The sequence below is a fragment of the Malaclemys terrapin genome, chromosome 7, assembly GCF_027887155.1.
Source record: "Malaclemys terrapin pileata isolate rMalTer1 chromosome 7, rMalTer1.hap1, whole genome shotgun sequence".
Classification (NCBI taxonomy): domain Eukaryota; kingdom Metazoa; phylum Chordata; order Testudines; family Emydidae; genus Malaclemys; species Malaclemys terrapin.
Window position 1 is genome coordinate 78719647 of NC_071511.1, and position 18663 is coordinate 78738309.

The 18663-nt window shown below is 38.8% G+C and overlaps 1 protein-coding gene across 4 annotated transcripts in view; it reads right to left on the minus strand.

Moving 5' to 3' along the window:
* Positions 1–18663, minus strand: part of ANK3 (ankyrin 3) — a 280404-nt gene that overhangs the window by 69251 nt on the left and 192490 nt on the right. For all 4 annotated transcript variants that reach the window (XM_054035313.1, XM_054035315.1, XM_054035312.1 and 1 more), the window contains 3 exons: positions 15736–15838; positions 7419–7525; positions 646–870 (listed from right to left, as the gene is read on the minus strand). In XM_054035313.1, the coding sequence (XP_053891288.1) occupies positions 646–870; positions 7419–7525; positions 15736–15838 (435 nt within the window). The remainder of the gene's footprint in view (positions 1–645; positions 871–7418; positions 7526–15735; positions 15839–18663) is intronic.

The following is an 18663-nucleotide window of genomic DNA, read 5'->3' on the forward strand; positions in this document are numbered from 1 at the left end:
CTTATGGTAATGAACAAAATTGATAATTAAAAAAAAAACCACATCATAGTGGATTGTTTCTCCTAATTTTAGCTTTGAAAAATGTCAGTTACTAGCATTTGTACTAAATAATGTTCTATATTAAGTTATCTGGAATCATGCACAGTGGTCCTTTCCCTACTGGATGTAGGTGTGCAACTCCCATTAGTGTTGGAGGGGGCTATGCACACACACTGAGAGAGGATACTGTTCTACATTTGGAAAATGGTACATAATTATAGTGAACCTTCTTATGAAAGTCATATTTACCTGGTATTCTACTCATCACACAGAATGAAAGCTAAATTCTGACCTTGGATACATATACATGACTCTGACTGACTTCAGAGGGAGTTAGGCATGCGTAGTTGAGTGCAGAATTTGGCCTGTTCATAGCTTTATTTACTTTTTGCACAACCTCCAGTTTTTAAACAGACAAAACTCCCTTTAAATCAGAGATCTTTTTCCTAGGTAAGAATGTCAGAATTGAGTCTGTATACAGTACAGAGGCCTACATTAAATGTTCAAATTAAGTAGTTTCTATATTTAATTACTTACATCCACAAAATGAAGGAAATGAAAGATGCAATATGGAATGTTAACAGTGGGATTCATAGAACAACTCACCCTAAAAACTGTGCACCTGCAGGCCCCATTTCTACCAGTCTACTGGCTAATCCTTCTCCTTCAACCATTGGTGGTGGGGTGGCCAGTTTATGCCTCTTTACCAAACGGCAGGTGATGCGGGTGGGTGCTGTACATTTGCGTGGTGGAATAATAATTCTCATTCCATGATGGCGACTACCCCTCATTGAGCCCCCACGTGCATCAACCATAAAACTAACCAGAAAACTGTAGAGAAAGGGAGAACATGTCATTAAAATGGTCAGAAATCAAACAAGGAAAACTTTATGTAAATCAGGAAGAGTCTAATAAAATAAAATATTATGATGAAAGCATCAGCTAACATGATAGTTAAGAAACAAACGCCCCCTATGCCATAACTGTTAGCAGGATTCTTTAAATTTATAATTAAATTTAAACAATAATCAACAAAACTCACACATTTCTAATGGTCTAGTAGCATAATGATGGAAGATTCAAGTACTACTGAATATTTAGGAAAAATAAACTAGGGTTAAATAGAGTATGTATACAGCTACTTAAATATTAGTGTATTATTAGTGCATTAAAATGGTTCTTTATTACTAAATGTTCTGCTACACGCTATAATTCAAAGTAGTGAGTCCCACATGCACAAGACAACCAGTCAGTACGGGGTAAGGACAACAGAAATCCATGTTTTTATATTTGGATGTCAGTCTTTCAAAAGCCTTTGGATAAACCCATTTAAAAGCACACTTTGCCAGGTGAACACTGACACTGTGGGAGTGATGAACAAGGTTATTAAATGGTTCTGGTGAATATGTATGAATCAGAACATCAAGCATACAATTTTCTATACATTTAGACCGCTCTAAAATCAATTATTCCACCACTCTTCATATTGACATGGATGTCTGTTGTAAACAGGTTAAGCTACAGGGAATATCGTGTTTTGTCTCTCTAAACCCTTGTCGCTTGTGTTTTTTCCCCCCAGGTTTCTGTAGCTTTTTATATAATTAAAAGGAAATCAGTTATATATATCAGAAACTGCAATATAAAAAAAAATTAAAACTTTTTTAAAATGGGAGATATTAAAAGACAATTTATTTTAACATTAAACACAAACTCTAAATGTATTATTTATTCCATTTTATAAAATATTAAATTTATTAATCCTAAATCTCTAAATGCCCTTGACACAAATGACAAAAAACACAAGAAGTAGATGCTAGTCCCAGAGCAGACAGCAGACCCTGACCTCCTACTAAGTTCCATAAGTAGGTTTTTCAAAGTCAGCTAAGCGATTTTGTTTTTATTATTGTTGTTCAGGACTCCAATTATTATTTTATTTATAAAAAACCCCACATCTGCATATTATAAATATAATAATAATAATTATTGGCTATCCAAGTTCAATTAGAAATTAACAGAAATTGGGAGCCCAAATCCCTTCAGTGGCTCTGCAATACCATCCCACCTCTCCAAATACAATGCAATGCAATTTCTTGATTACAACTCTATCTTTAAACAGAACTTGCAGTAGTGGATCTACATCTCTGGTGCATGGTTTATAAACTAACTCTTCATACAAATAACATTTTGTTTGTTTCCTGGTGTGTGATGTGCAAACCTGAAGTAGCTATTAATTTCATTTAATGATTCCAGCTTTCTCCATGCTGTTGCTAATACTTCCTGCACTTAAGGATTAAACCTTAAAATAATTAACAGATTAATCCATTCAGCTTTGTATTTCTGGCAATTCAGCTTTCTTCTAGTGAGAACAAGAGCTATAAATTTATTCCATAGAAGGACAAGAGCCTCTTGAAGCCATGGAGACGGTTGTTCACTGGGAAAGGTCACACAGAGCACTGGGAACTACAGATGATAGCTTCTGTATGATACTGATATTTCCTTTTGATTACAGACAAAATATCAAAAGTAACAGCTAAACTGTACAGCCCAATCCTGAAAATACTCCATACTCAGAATTCTTAGTAATTTCAGTGGGACAAGTCTCCACAAAATGGGTGAACAATCAGGCCCTTGTATTTCTTGATTTATAGGATGTAAGTTGACGGGCAAGGAAGAAGCAAACATGTGGAGTAGAAAAATGAAACTGTCATGTTGTGTTATAGGTAAATCAATCACCTTGTTTTCTTCATGCTGAAGTAAAAAGGATTACATAGGATGGGAAGGTGATGAACTTTCCATAGGTTCACATTACCATTTTACTTATTGTTTCATGAGGTTTGAGGACTTTAATACAGAAGCAAAGTGTGGAATACTGATTCACCTTATTTTACATGCTTTTCATATAAGTAGATATAGGCTCAAACCTCCATATCAGATCAGAACCCCATAACTATGTGGGACTTGAGGTCTGGATCAGAACTTTGCAAGTGGGCTTATCCCTACCTACTGTAAAAGCAGTCAACGTTTGTTTGCATGGAATGGGAGATAAATATATCTGAGAGGGAAAAGTCTTCATAAAATAGTTGATCAAACATTTTCTATACGTTTTAGATCTGCATGTCAATAAAAGTAGGTTTAAAATATCTGATATGTAATTTGTGATAATCCTTAATATTGACAATTTAAATTCATTTACCACTTTTATAATGTTTTGGGTGAAAAACTCTCTTTATATCAAAATCTGCATACTTAAATGCACTAGAGTACATTTCAATGGATCCACCTATTAATCAGTTCCTATTTGTGATTCCAATATATAATTATAACAAACATGTTTTATCTTTAGATCCTATATTTTCTCTCTACAATATTTCTTTATCTATTTTTTTCTTTACCTACTATTTTTGACAGTATCAACTAACTAATGAAAAATTACAATGAAATTAGACTTTTGGGTCAGTGAGTTAACTATTCATCTATTGGCTTTAAACTTATTTGACTTTGTGAGGTTGAAGTCAATAGCAGAATACTATGTATGCTAACATCAGGCTCTAACCAACAAGCTCTGAAGGTGCTAGAAGCTTTCCTTAACACCTGCCTTTGGTCATAGAACACTTATATTTTCCAACTGTGATTTATCATAAATATCCCATGTCCTGCCCTACATGTTTATGTTGCTCTTACTTCTTAAGATTGCTCTATCTGGTAGATGGCCAACACTACTGATATCAGTAAGATTTCACAGAGCACACTCAAGGAAATGTTCATGGCATAATCTTCAAATCTAATGGGCAGTAAGCCAGCTGCTGACAAGCTGTTAAAAGATTTCAGGGAGTTTTGCCATTAAAATTTACAAAACAAAGTAAAGTATTAAGCAAGGGCACACAGACCTTGGTCACAGAGAGGGAAATATTAAGTGGACTCTTTTACGGTTTTGCTTTGTTTGCCTTTTTAGGTTTCCCTGATTTTTGCCACCTAAAAATATGGGGCTAATTCAGATTAAATATGTGTACATAGGAAAAAGAGGCAGCCAAGTGGAACACAACCGTTGTCGCTGTTCACCCATAACCTGAGAGAGGTACACTTTGTGAATATTCCGCTGAGGGAGCTGAGGAAGGGCATACTGCAACAGGGTTGGAGTTTCAAGGGGATTTGCCTGTGAGTTTTGGCAAGGGTGGTCCCTGGCTTGGTTGCTTCATATCTCATACAGGTTATTCCTGCCCTAGTATGTTGCCCCACAGATAGGAAAACTGTCCATCATGTATGCAGATACTTGCATATTTTAGCCCAATTCTTAATTAATATAATAAAAGATATTAATGTAATCAAACAATCACATATAAAAGGCAATGTTATTCACCTGGTTAATATGCTATACTTGAACAGTGCATTCGTGGCAAACCCAAGCAGGATCAGAAAGAGCCCAGGCTAAAAGCAGTTACCAAAATACTAAGCCTAAACAGTCCAATCTTTACACATTGCTGGCTATATGAAAAATGTATTTATTGCCAATAACATTTTACTCATTTAATTTTCAGAGTGGTAATTTTTTCTTTTAAAAACATAATTCTTGTGAATAATATTTTCAAATAATACTTCATGCACTGTTTCTATTGAAAGGATTAGTAGCTGATGTTTACCTAATTTAAGGCCTGTCTAATAAGGTCAGCTAAAGTATGATCTCTAAAATACAAAGCTAAAAGCTAAAGAGTGAATATTTCTACTTTAAAATAAACAAAAGACGGAGGATATAAGAGGATGCACTACAAAAACATCTACACACACTTCAACTGTGGACAGAGAGTTGACATAAATAAAACTAAATGAGGATTCACAGAAAGGACATAGTTATCACCTTGAATCATACTGGGGAAGTGGAGAGGAATAGCTGCAAAATAATTTAGAAAGCAAATGGGAAAAATTAATATAAGATAATTAGAAGCAAGCAACAGAAAATGTCAATAATTAGCCAAAGAAAAGTAATCATCAGAAAAATAATGAAAGCAATGCATTTGAGGGCCAACTTTAAAAATGATTTGGCTTCCATTTTATATATATCACGTTTTGTAATACACAATATGCTGTACACTAAAAAAATATTTCCTAAATGTAGCATTAATTTAAGGGTCATGTCTCCTCCCAGTATTGGCGTATAACTTCCATTAGCATTTCTGGGAGTTGCATGAGTGCTTGGAGAACTGAAAAGACTACATACGCTTTTGTGCCTATCATAGATCAACACAGAATTCGATGATACATGGTTTCTTTGAATTTATGTCATACCCACAAGCATGCTTCACTGTGTATCTTGGAAAATCAACCATTGTGCTTGCATACAGCAGTTTATTTTCCAAAGTACAGTATATGAAGATATATATAGCTAAGCATTTGAAAAAGATGTAATTCCCATAAGCCATTCATTAAATTTCTCTTCAAATTGAATTTTGAAAGTTTATAGATACAGGAATGCACTGTGCTTAATCTGACGTATGGTATAGTTACAGCCTAGGATCCAGGTCTTCTGTGTTTCTTATTAAAATAATGTCAATGTTGGTGTACTAATTCTTTCACTGAGCTAAGGAAACCAAGGGTTCAAAAGATGCAACATGCAGACATGGGGAGAAGTGGGTATACAGGGATACACCTGAAAAATGTATGTCATAAGAACCTATGTTGTTTACTCCAGCAAATTTGTGTTTTACCTATCTGTAGGTTGCAGGTTTCTTAGCAGATTTCTGAGCAGTGTAATGCCTATTAAGGGAAAGATGCAAAGCACACACTGATAGAAAGACTTACCTAAACTCAAAGAACAACATGAAAAAAATACCTTGGCTTAAAATGAGAAAAGCCAGAAGATGCTAAATTAATGCCATAATTCCCTCCTTTGCGAATGTTCGGTGATTTGGGGCTAGATCTTCCATCCTTGCGCACGAAAATCTCCCACCCACCCCTTTTTTTTGGTGAACTAAGAACATGGGACAAATTTTAGATCATTTCTTCTGAATATGTGAACATGGGGAAAAGGGATAGCCAAGCGGGTGATGATTGTGCCTTGTTCTCCCTAATCTGGGAGCACAAAGTTGGCAAGTGCTCTGCAGATGGAGTTGTAGAGGGACACTCTAAGATATGGCTGGGAATTTTAGATATGCAAGGAATGCAGGATCAAGCCCATGCAAAATTGTCCATGATTGTTAGGGTCTGCGCAGGAAGGCAATTTCAGCTAAAATAACAATACTAATGGGTAAATTTTTAGTCTTAGAGCTGAATCTCCTTGAAGCTCTGACTTCAATGTTAAGCACATGCTCAGGTACTTTGTTGGATCGGGACCTAAAATTCTGTTAGTCCTCATCTTTTATATTTGTACTCTGCTTAGGTACATTCTTAAGTGCTTGGCTGAACTGGGACCTTACCCTTAACTCTGAATCTCTTGGAGCTTGTTGGTTTAAAATGCACCCTTTACATTATAATAAGTGAAGCTAGTCATAAAATGTATGTGTGTGAGGACGGAGGGAGCAGAAATCAGTGAAAAGGAATACAGAATTTTGTTTCCTGTTCTTGTTGAAAATTTTACTACAAATATTGATATTAGGTAAGCTCATGTGTGACACAGAATTCCCTTTGGTTATTTACACTTTTTAACTAGAAAATTCTACAATATGCATTTCAAACATCACCCATATCTCAATTACTTGTGGTACCATTGAGAAACACTGCAATAATAGTGATGCTTTATTGGTAGTGAATTGTATAATTAACGTCAAAAGAAATTTTTTTTGGGGGGGTGGGGTGGGAAAAGGGAAGGGTTGGTGCAAATAAACGAAAAGATTAAATTATGAGCTCTCATTTTTTATGGAAAAGTGAATAGCAAGTGAAGCATAACATTGTATCTCTAATTTCATATTTTGAACAATTTAATACAACATAACTAAAATCATCCTAAGACATTTAAAAGCAAAGCATAAGCAACAGAAAAGGCAAAACAAGCTTATTACAGGAAGTTCCCTGTGGGATTTCAGCTTTTCCTTGTACCTAGGAAATTAACCATGAAGGAAAATTTTCATGATGAGATGCAACACTTGAGCTCACAACTCCTATTAACACTATTGAGAGGCCTTTGATTAAATCCCTGCCTGTCTCAGAAATTCATGCCCACTTCTCAGATGAAACCTTGTGGAAGGCTGAAATACAAGTTCTTTCTTTCTATGTAATTCTTGATTTCCTTTAAACCTGACCCTGTTCTCATTGAAGTCAACAAGAGTTTTGCCGTTGGCTTTAACTGGTGTAGGACTGGAACCATTACCAGCAATTTCAGTAGGTTATAATGTCCACATAACAGTACAGATTCACACTTAATGAAAAAGGAAATCTGTTAAATGACCTACCCAGAATGGATGGGACTTGAGACAAGGTTAACATTGTCCAAGGTGTCTGCAGCCCAGCTATAATGTCTGAGAGAATCAGAATCAAATTCCCTTGGAAATGTCAGGTGCTTCAAAAAGATAAACAGATATTTAAAATCAACATGAAAAAGTCAAACATTTCTGCACAGCACATCTCAACTCTGTCATTTTACAGTTAGAATTACTTCCTCTGCACACACTCCTACTGACACTTCTCTGCTCTAGCAGCTGCAAATTACTGACCTAGGAAACATAGAATTCTCAAAGCAGGTTAAATGAATCCTACAGCACTTTCAGTTTCCTCTTTTTCTGCTTTGCTGCATCCCTAATTACAGCTCTCTCTCGCACATTTTTGTCCAATTTGTATTTACATGTGAGGTCAAGAAAAAGCTATGGAAAATTGTTTGTTTGTGCAGAAAATTCCCGGGAAATCCACCTAGGGTTGTCTTGTAACCAGGGCCAACCCTGGGGGGGGGTGCAGGCCCCAGAACATAGGCGCTGAGTTTCTAAGGCCCAGACCCCACCCCCACTCCACCCCTTCCCCCAAGGCCCCACCCTGCTTCTTCCCACCCCCACCCCTTCCCCACCCAGTTCTGTCCCCCCCACCCCAGGTTTCTCTCCCCCCCCCCCAGCGCCTCCTGAAGCCATGAAACATCTGACCGCAGAAGGGAGTGGGAGGTGCTGATCGGCAGGGCCACTGGCGGGCAGGAGGGCGCTGGGTGGAGAAGGAAGTTCTGGTAGGGGGGCTCTTCCTCTCCTCCTCCACCAGCCTGCCTCTCGCTTTCCCGTTCGCCTCCTCAGCCCACCCGCCTCATCACGATGTTATCGAAGCACGGGGCCCCCCAAAGCGCGGGGCCCGGAGCGGTCACTCTGATTTGCCGTACCCAAGGGACGACTCTGCTTCTAATCCTTACTCGTGCAAAGCTCCTATTGACTTAATTGGATGTTTAGCTTGCGTTGGAACTGCAGAATCAGGCCGTCAGTGTGTCAACCTATGGCGGGATGTGGTATTTGCTTTCTGTATCGCTTGAGTTATCCTGGGAATTTTTTATGGAAGGCTGTTCCCCCTACTCACATACTTAAACACTGTTTAACTCTGCACAGTATTAGCCCCCTACTGTCATAATTAAGGCTATGTTTTAGTCACGAGTATTTTTAATAAAAATCATGGATAGGGCACTAAACAAAAATTCACGGCCCCTGACCTGTCCATGACTTTTACTATATGCCTCTGATTGAAACTTGGGGGGGAGAGATGGCTGGGGGGTGCGCGGCCCAGGGGGTGCCGCAGGTGCTCAGGGTGTGTGTGGGTGCTCGGGGGAGGAGGGGGTTCGCTGCAAGTGCTGGGGGAGCATGGCCCGGGGGGTGCCGTAGGTGCTGGGAGGGGGGCGCAGTCTGGGGGCACTGCGGGGCTGGGGCAAGCTCCCTACCTGGCTCCTGACCTCCATGTGCTGCCTCCACTCTGCCCTAAGCCCCGGAACTGCGGCCAATGGGAGCTGCGGGGGTGATGCCTGCGGGCAGAGACAGCACGTGGCGCTAGGAGCTGAGGGAGGGGAGTTCCTGTTGCTCTTCTGGGGAGTCCCGCACCCCAACCCCCAGCCCTGAGCCCCCCCACAACCAAACTCCTGTTGCTGGGGGATGGGGCGAAACTGCCCCAGCAACAGCCGGTACGACTGGCCCAGGGGCTGCCCAAGCTGATCAGGTGGCTCCCAGGCCAGTTGCACCGGCTGCTGCAGAAGTCACGGAAACCATGACTTCCGTGACAAATACGAAGCCCTAGTCATAATTGAATTTCAAATATTGATAAGTCAATCACACTAGAATAATACTGACAGACTTTCAGCTAGGCCCCTAAAGTATTACTGCAACACAGAGAGAAATTGTCCTTTTTGCAGGAATTAAGTAGAACTAAAAAGAACTTTCTCTTCAGGGGAGTAACTCATTTCAGTTTTCACCATCCCATATAGAGGCATTTTGGGGACAATGCCATGCCATGGTTCCATAGATTCTTTTGGATTGTGTTGGTGAAGTGCATCACGGCTGAACTTTTTTTTTTAAACCAGTTATACTGTTTAAATAATCAAATACTGCATGGGGATATTTCCTGAGAGGAATGCAAGTGATGTGAATGCCACTAAAACATGCAGGAAGCACTGTCAGACATCACTCCAAGAGAACACTCTAAGTCAATGTGCTTGTCACTCAGTACCAAAAGCCTGTCTAGGTTGGGTAGATCACTCTTCTCAAAATTTTAGTGCTTCTTGTAAATAAGGTATTTTTGGTTGTACCCAAAACATGAATAAAGATAGCAAATACTCTCTGACCACACAAATCTGATCTTTTATCTTACATTTTTTAGACCTTAATCTCATGAACTGCTTTGAATACAAATTACTCAAATCTAAACTGAGATGGTAAACATTTCTGCACTGGGAATAATGCATTGGTTCCACCTTTATATACTGGCATTAAAGGTAATTTAAAAACGAATCCTTTTAAATGGGAATATCAGTTCTAGTCATAAATCCAACAAATACCAGCACAGACATATGAAAGTCCTCCACTGAGAAGGTTTCACAAGATAAACCACCAGTAAGTGTTTGTTTTAGGCTAGAACCTGCATCCCTCGTTTTACTCATTTTCAATGTTTTTTTCTTTAAATGTTTCTTGAATTTTGGCTTTGTTTTCAAGAAAGTCAATATCCTCACAGCATGTTTCAAAATCTTCAGGGTACAACTTTGCTCTGTCATCTGTCCAACTGTACATCAGACATAGTTTTTGATTTTCTCTTCTTTGGATTAGCTCTTTTATTAGGGCCTGTTTTTTCTGTAAAACACTTACTTCAGACAACCAGGTGCAATGATTCAAGTAAGCAGACAACAATAATTATGGGCATGTAGCATGCTAAAGTATGGCAAGTGTTGAATACCTACAATATGCCAGCCAGGCCATTGTACAAGAATGACAAATTAACTTTTAATGCAGGCAGTTTCTCTAATCCTTTTCAACAGAGCATTAGTAATTCTTCCATATTCCACGGAGAGGATAAATTTGCATCAGGATGCCTTGACTTTCAAGTTCATGTGGAAATGCCAATCCCATCAATTTCTATTACCCTAGATTTATGTGACTTAAAAAAAAGCAACCACATAATGATTTATCATATGGTTGTACAGGTATAAAAGCTAAATTAAGGTAAATCCCAAAAGGTTCATGGTCTGGTTTGAGGTTTAGTTACAAAATTTAGCTAACCCCAATCTGACAGATTATTATTTCAAAGTTATGCAAACTGAAATAGCCCAACATTTGTGTATTTAACGTAATGTGTGGGAGGCAACAGGAACAAGGATTTTTTCCACTGTTTTGGGGGAAATGGTGTGAAATTACTGTCCCATCCCAAAAAAATCATGGACCAACTCCCACTGGTGAAACATAGCAGGCCAAAAATAGGGAGAAAGCCAAGATTTGATGACAAGTGCGTCAAAAAAGGGGCAGTTAGCAATTACCCCATTGTTAGCTTAAATACTTGCAGGCACTCAGGGGACCAGTGTCATGGAGCTCTATCCTCCATTACAGCATATACCTTGGAAGATAGGTCCGGCATAAAAATTTGCCATAGTAAACTAGCAGATGAGAAAATGCCACAATTCCATCATACTTGTGAAGAAAGGAGCTACACACACTGCCACTTTTTTTCCCATTGCCCTATGCCCTAAGTAAAATCTGTCCCCAAAATAGCACATTGCCCTGGATGGAGATGCAAGCCTGCCCATCAGAGCTGCTGTAAGACTGCTTGCAAATAGTGTTTCCTAGTGCTTTGTCCAGTAATCAGAATATTCTCCAAATAACAAACTCCAGGGAAAGGATCTCTACTATCTGGTCCATTATTTTATGAAAAACTGCAGACACCTACAGTAGATAATCTGATTCACTCAAAACAGATCTCTTGGAAGTATTTACAGCCACCATATTTTAGATCCTGCAGCCAGGTCTGCCTGCAGATAACTTTGAGAGAGGATCAGATTGGTATGCTGTCCCTTCTGTTAGCTGGACACACAGGTCTTAGGCAGCACGCATCTGTTGATCGAACTCTGGTGGGTCATCAAAAATTTGAAATGTCCACAAAGGCAAATAGAACCCTCTGCACCATGGACACAAAATAGTGAACAATACAGATGAGGTTACTTCATTTGCAGTGTCTACAATTCACCCAGCTGGTACTGGATTTGCACTGTGTACCTTTTTGCAGTTGTAACCTGGCTCTTACCCTTTTCAATTGACCCTTCCCTGATACAAAGAACAATCACATGCCTTTAACCCCTAAAAAAAATCTTTTCCCATTCCCCACATACAGACAAAGATCTTCATCTCGCCAGGCGATCCCTTCCTCAAAAAGCTAGGTTTCTAGCCTCAGTAATAAGGGAGTACAACTCACTCGTCATGGAACTGCACTGACACCATAATGTCCCCTTAGCTGCAGTCTCTTATCTGGGAAGATGTTAGTACCATATCTGTTTCATTAACTGACCTCCCAGAAACTTTCTGTGGAATAAGCAATATAGTTCAAAGTACTGCTCCCATATCAATTTAAATCCTGAGTAGCTCCCGATTGACACACAAGGTTATCCTACACAGGGTGGAGCTAACAGGCTTCCTGTCTGCAGTTTAAATAGTGCTGGTTCCAATACAGACATATGTTGTTAACCACCACTGGTCATCATCTTCCCATCGAGTGAAATCTGTCTGGATTGCCTGCCCACCTGGGCTCTAGAGTCCTTTTCTAAGTATCTTTGCTTCCCACAATTCTGACAAACTGTACATACAGCATCCCTAGGAGCTTCATGGCCCACTACACTGGAAACATGTTAGTGTTCATAACCGCTTGTGTTTTGCTGTAATCCTGTCTCCAACACTATTCAGAATTTTTGCTTCTCTTCATCTTGTATTGGGTGACCTTATCAGCAGCAGGGTTTCAAAGGTGCATTGCCAAAATTTCACTGATTGCTCCTAAAGGCAGTAATCCTGCTAGTTGCGTGACTGCATGGCCTTGCTGTGTGATATGAGAGGTGCAGCAAATTGTGACCCTTTCTCCCAGGAGAGCTTACCCAAACAGGAGAGATTCAGTAACCAACTGTGAAGTCCTACATAGTGGATATACTGGTTAATTTAGGCTGTCTTCTCCAGAGGCTGATTTGAGTGCCTGCCATTGTGAAGTAAATAATTCTGAAGAGAAAATCATTCCAATTCCGATCGACCTGTCTACATCTGTGGTAGCACAACAGGACCCTGAAGGAAGAGAGACTTGAACTCTCTCCTTGTATTAGGATGGTGTTGCACATGGTGCTTTGGACCCATGTCTTTCATAGTTGATGAAGACTAACAGGGAAGTATTGGGCCCAATGTTAGTGGAGATTGTCAAGGCCACTATTGAGAAGGTCCAACTGGTCTTAGAGGACTTCAGAAACTTCTCTCAAGAAACCACCACTCAATGCCGAGAATCAGGGCTGCTACATACTGATTTTTAAACTTCCATATCTGGGATGGCTCTTGATTTTCATCTGCTCCTAGATGATCTTAGGAAGAACTGACTATGGTGGTTTTTCTCCATTTGCATCCATCCAAGAGGCCGTGACCCTCTCTGTCAAGTACAGACCTTGGCAGTAATTCATGTCTTTTTCACTGCAAAATTATAATATGGTAATGAGCTTTGCATAGGACTACCCTTTACATGCACTTAAACAGCAAGATGCTGCAGAAGAATGTGGCTCTTTGCTAAGTGCTGTATCTCAGCATATGCACACAGCACGAATACTTCAGACTCTGCACTGCCTTTCTGTTGGTTTCTAGATGGAGTTTAAGGTGTAAGTTTGGACCTATAAAGCTCTTTGTAGCTTGTATTCCTGAGACACAAAAACCGTTTTTCTGCTGCAGCAGAGATTATCTGGAACTCCACTGGTATGCCAACTGCTAGTAGGATGTTCTTTTTGTGGGCCCCTTGCCCTCAGAATAACTTCCTTCCACGGCAGCCAAAATAGCCCAAATATGTTGACCTAAGCCCATTGATTTTGGCAGATGTTGAGGCGGAGTGAGGTTTGAGGGGAGTCAGGTGAATGTGAGGATTTGCATTTCAGGACTAGAGTTTTGCAGAAACCATGATGGGAAATTCTGATTTTGTTGGAGTGACTTCTTTTATACAGAAAAATGTTGGTTTGTTACTGTTGTTTTCATCATGACAGGATCATACTTTTAATCACCTGTCAATGGTGCAAAGAACCTGGAATGGACATTCTTTTTATGTTGTAATTGAAATAGATAGATGTGCAGTTGGAATCAAATGTCTGATTATCATCAAAGTGATTCTCATCCTTCCCAAACTTACAATAATAATCAAACTCTGGATCCTTTCCTGGTCATAACAAAAGTCCTAAGAGCAATTAAATTTAAATTAAAATAACATTCCATATTAGATTTTCAGGAAGACCCCAGCCTGGCCTCTATCTTAGAGGGCATAAAATTCTACTTGCAGTGAATTGTATTCGCTATTACAAAATTGAAATAATAAAAATGAAGGTTAGACATGAAAAACAGCCTTTAGAGCAGTGGTCACCAACCGGTTGATCGCGATCTCCCAGTCGATCATGATCTCCAGTGGCGCAGCGGGGCTGCCACTAAGGCAGGCTCCCTGCCTGTCCCGGCCCCACACCGCTCCGGGAAACGGCCAGCTCCTGCCTCCAAACTCCCACACAGAGCCCACACCTCCCCTGCACCCCAACATTCTGCCCCAGCCTGGAGCCTCCTCCTGCACCCAAACTCCCTCCCAGAGCTTGCACCCCTCACCCACTCCTGCACCCCAACCCTCTGCCCCAGGCTCAGCCCAGAGCCCCCTCCCACACTGCGAACCCCTCGGCCCCAGCCCAGAGCCTGCACCCCCTCCCAAACCTCAAACCCAGCCCAGTGCAAGTGAGTGAGGGTAGGGGAGAGTGAGTGATGGAGGGCGAGGGGGGATGGAGTGAGCAGGGTGAGGCTTTGGGGAAGATGCAGGGCCTCAGGGAAGGGGCGAGGTAGATCCTGGGTTGCCCTTAAATTAAAAAAGTGATCTTGGGTGTAAAAGCTTGGAGACCAATGCTTTACAGTATTGCTCAGTATCAGCATTAATGAGAGCTCCAGATTTGCTGTTGTTTAATCCAAGAACTAAATCCTGTGTGAGATCCTCTAGAGAAAGTAGAGTCTGTGACAGCATATGCAGAACAGAGTTTGCCTCAAAAGTACAGCTACCCAATATTCTTCACAACAGATCTACGACACAATTACTGATAAGTTATGCTTCATTTTCTAGTTCTCCTTTGTAACACACAGTAGGTTTATGGAGCACAACAACCTCCTTTAATACTTGTTTAACAATCAAAAGTGGGACTTAAGTGGTATGTGCTAGTCTTCTGAACCAGGGTCAATTTCACCTTAAGTGCGTGAATAAAAATCTGCTGGATCAGACCTCAAGTATTATGAAGATAATTCACAATACAGCTATGCTATCTTTTTACCCCAAAACTGACATGAAATTTTTTATTCAACTTCTGAACAAATCTATAACTTTTCTGTTAATTTACTAGAATAAATCAGTCAGATTTTAAATTTTTAAAAAGTCTGTCTAGCAAATTCTGAGAACTCATAAAACAAACAGCATTTAGTTATAACCTCTGTTAACTTTAATAAGTTCTTTCCCACACCGTAAGCAGCTCTAGATTCAACTTTTGTTGAATTAATCATTATACAAACTTTTAAACTATGTTAAAAGTTAGTGAAAATAGCTTCATCATAAACACAAGGCCAAATTCTTCCCTTTGGATGCATGTGAGGGACATCAAGGGCATCCCACAAGTGCACAAATGGGCAGAACTTTGTCCAGGGTTTGTATTACTGCATAAAAAGGCTGCAATAACACATGTGGACATAGGGATTAATCCTGAGAGATGCTGAGTACTTTGGCCCTAATCCTACAAAACATTTAAGGGCATGCCTAACTACACAAGTAGTTTCATTGACTTCAGTGGGACTACTCACATGCTCACCGTTAATTATGTGCTTACATGCTTTGCTGGATCAGGACCAGAGTGCTCAGCTTCTTGCAAGCTCAAGCCCACAATGGAGCAAATCCTTCAGTCCTTATTTCAACCCCTTTCTTCCCCCATTCAGGTTAATGGACATGGTAGCGGTCTCAGTAAGCATTGTAAAAAGACTGAAGAATGCGGCCTTATATAGATAAAACATAAACACTAGCGAGGTGGTACAAAGCACATACCGGATCCTTTGACGGTACCAGCAATTCTTCAATCATCATGCTGTCTCGTGCATAGGAACTTCGGTTCAGAGTGTAGGACCTATCCGAACTGAAGGAGCGGAGGCTGTTGTATTTACAATTTACCATAGAACATGTAGATGACAATGGGATGAACAAAAACAAATTAATACATGCAACTTCCAGGGAAATGCAAAAGATGATAAAATATACATAATCTCTGAAGAAGAATAAATGAGACACTAAAAAAATTGAATATTACACTTTTTACAATATTATTTTCTTTTCTATCATACTCATAACCAATAGTCCTAAGGAATGCTTGCTTATTGCTTTGCTGTTCAGATTGAGATTAAATCTATGCAAAAATATATTCAGATATTTATGCTAGCTCTGAAAAATGTCCAAAACACTTTCAGGCCCTGATCCTGCAATTGAATCCATGCGGGTGGATCCTGACCTCACTGGGGTTCTGTGTATGTGCAGGCTCTGCTCACACGGATCAAACTGCAGGATCAGGGTCTTAAGCTGGTTCCATTTTCAGAGTTTGTCTCAGCTTTTTGGGGCTGAGCTACTTTTAACTTTATTATGAAAACCCTATTTATTCATTTTTCCATTAATTAAAAATATAGTAATTTGTAAAAAAGGTTCCTTGTTCACAATTAAAGAGTGAGGAAATATATTAGTTTTTGGTGTTATTTTGCGAATGTTATACACTTTGGAAATTAAGAATGACAAATCCGAATATGCTGTGACTAAAGAAAATAAATGTGTGCGCATATTACATTTAGCCCTGGAAGATACATATAGTATGTGTTAGAAAACATGCTACAAGTTCAGACATGCTTGCTAGGTGACTAAAAACAAATTCAAACAAAAAAACAGCATCTAGAAAGATGAATATGATTTTAAACAAGTATCTTTTTTCAATGTAAAGCTCTACAATTTACTACATGCACCTTGTACTTGTTACTAGAACTTTTCTAAGTTCCTCAAAATATTCACTAAATTTCTCATTACACTGCACCCTGCTAATTTTAATGGAATCAGAATTGGAACCTTTATTATTATAAGCATACATTAATCAAACTTTTTAAATTATAAAGGCTGTAAAGAAATCATGTCATATTTGTTATGTCACCATAAAAAAAGAATATTTTCTAATATTAAACACAAAAAGGCATGCCACTTCACAATGCTGAGTAAAATGAAAATGAGCAATGGCAATAGCAGAGAAAAATCATGAGGGTGTCATGCCTTCTTACCTGATTTTAGGACTATTTAAAGAAATTTATAGGGGAAAAGAAACAGGAGAAATAGAAAGCGAGGAATCAGACTGGAAAAAGCAAAATGCTATGGCTGGATGACATATTTAATGTATTTTTTTCTTAATGTTACACTCAGAATCAATAATAGGATAAAGTCAGTGTGCTTTTTGCTAAATGTAATAAATTACATGAAAAGGCACTATATATTTGTCTCCTCTGAGCATAACATATACGTATGCAGATGTAAAAATGAGTTACACAGAAACAAAGAATAATGGTGCTGTTAAAATCAGAAGTATGAAAGCCTTAGAATTCTCTCAAGCGAAAAAAAAAGGAGGTACAATTCCATTCTTAGATATAGATGATAGATCTCACCTTGGATATTCTGCTTTTCCACTCACCTGCATGGAAGTTACACAGGTGGGGAGAGCAGAGTAACAGTTGACATTTATCATGGAGATCTTAGAGTAGAATTTTGTGCATTACCTGCATTCTCTTCGCCCCCACTTATGTACTTGAACATTTACCACATACTGAAACTACAGCGTATTGATGGGCTTTGTCCATAATATAACTTATATTTTAAAATTAAGATTGTTAACGATGTTATTTAACCTTATAAAACTATTAGATTTTCCTGTAAAAGTCATTTTGCTTATCTTCTAACTAACACACATACTATTTTAAAGAGTACTTTAAGATCCCTTCTAGATGTATTATAATATAACATTTATTACATTACCTGAGGATTATAAGCAAAACAAAAGAATACAGAGCATTACTAAATGAGCAAAGTCAAAGTGCATGCTTCAATATCTAATGCAGCCACAACAAACGAGTGAAAAATAAACATCAAGCTTTACCTTATGGGAGATGCCATTCACTGTTAGACAATGAAATAACTTTTTACAACAGATCATTAAACTATAGGAAAAAGTCCTCAGGGCTCTGGCTTGTGAGGTTTAATTATTAGCTTCAAAATAATTCAACTATCAGTAAACACCCTGCTAGTCCACAACTGTGGAAGTAATCTCTGCGCATACAGCTTTGTTTGTTTCAAGCAAATTGTACAATGCAATAAGTTTTAGCAAAAATTTTCAACAATCCAAACATCTGTGCTAGAAACACAAGGGTTGAAATCAACAGTGTTCTGTAATATATGTTTTGAAATATTGACCTATTTTCCTTAACGAGAAATCTGTTTATTCCCTAGCAAATGAAATAGGGTAATGGATTTGGGTTAACAATAAAAGTGTAAAAATTTAATTTATTTTTGGAATATTTTTATATTGAATGTTTCTATTTGATTCTTAATTTGCACTTTTAAAGAAACAAATGTATTGATATAGCCAAATGAATATCATTCATTTTTTCCAGTTTTAGTCTATGGTGTTTACATTCATCTGATAAAGCAGGCACAGTAGGGAATATATAAACATGTGCTAATGACTGAAAGAAGCTTGTTTTTGCTAGATGGTCTGTATTAGCTTTTAGACAGATGCTCTATGTAGGTTACCAGCTGTTTGAAAAGAAGCACTTTTTATATTTCTAGAGCATGAGTGTGGATACTAGAAAAAATGAACAATTAATTTTCTGTATCATTGCCACAATGAAGCCAACATGAATTAACAATACAAAACCAAACAGCAATGAATGTATATTT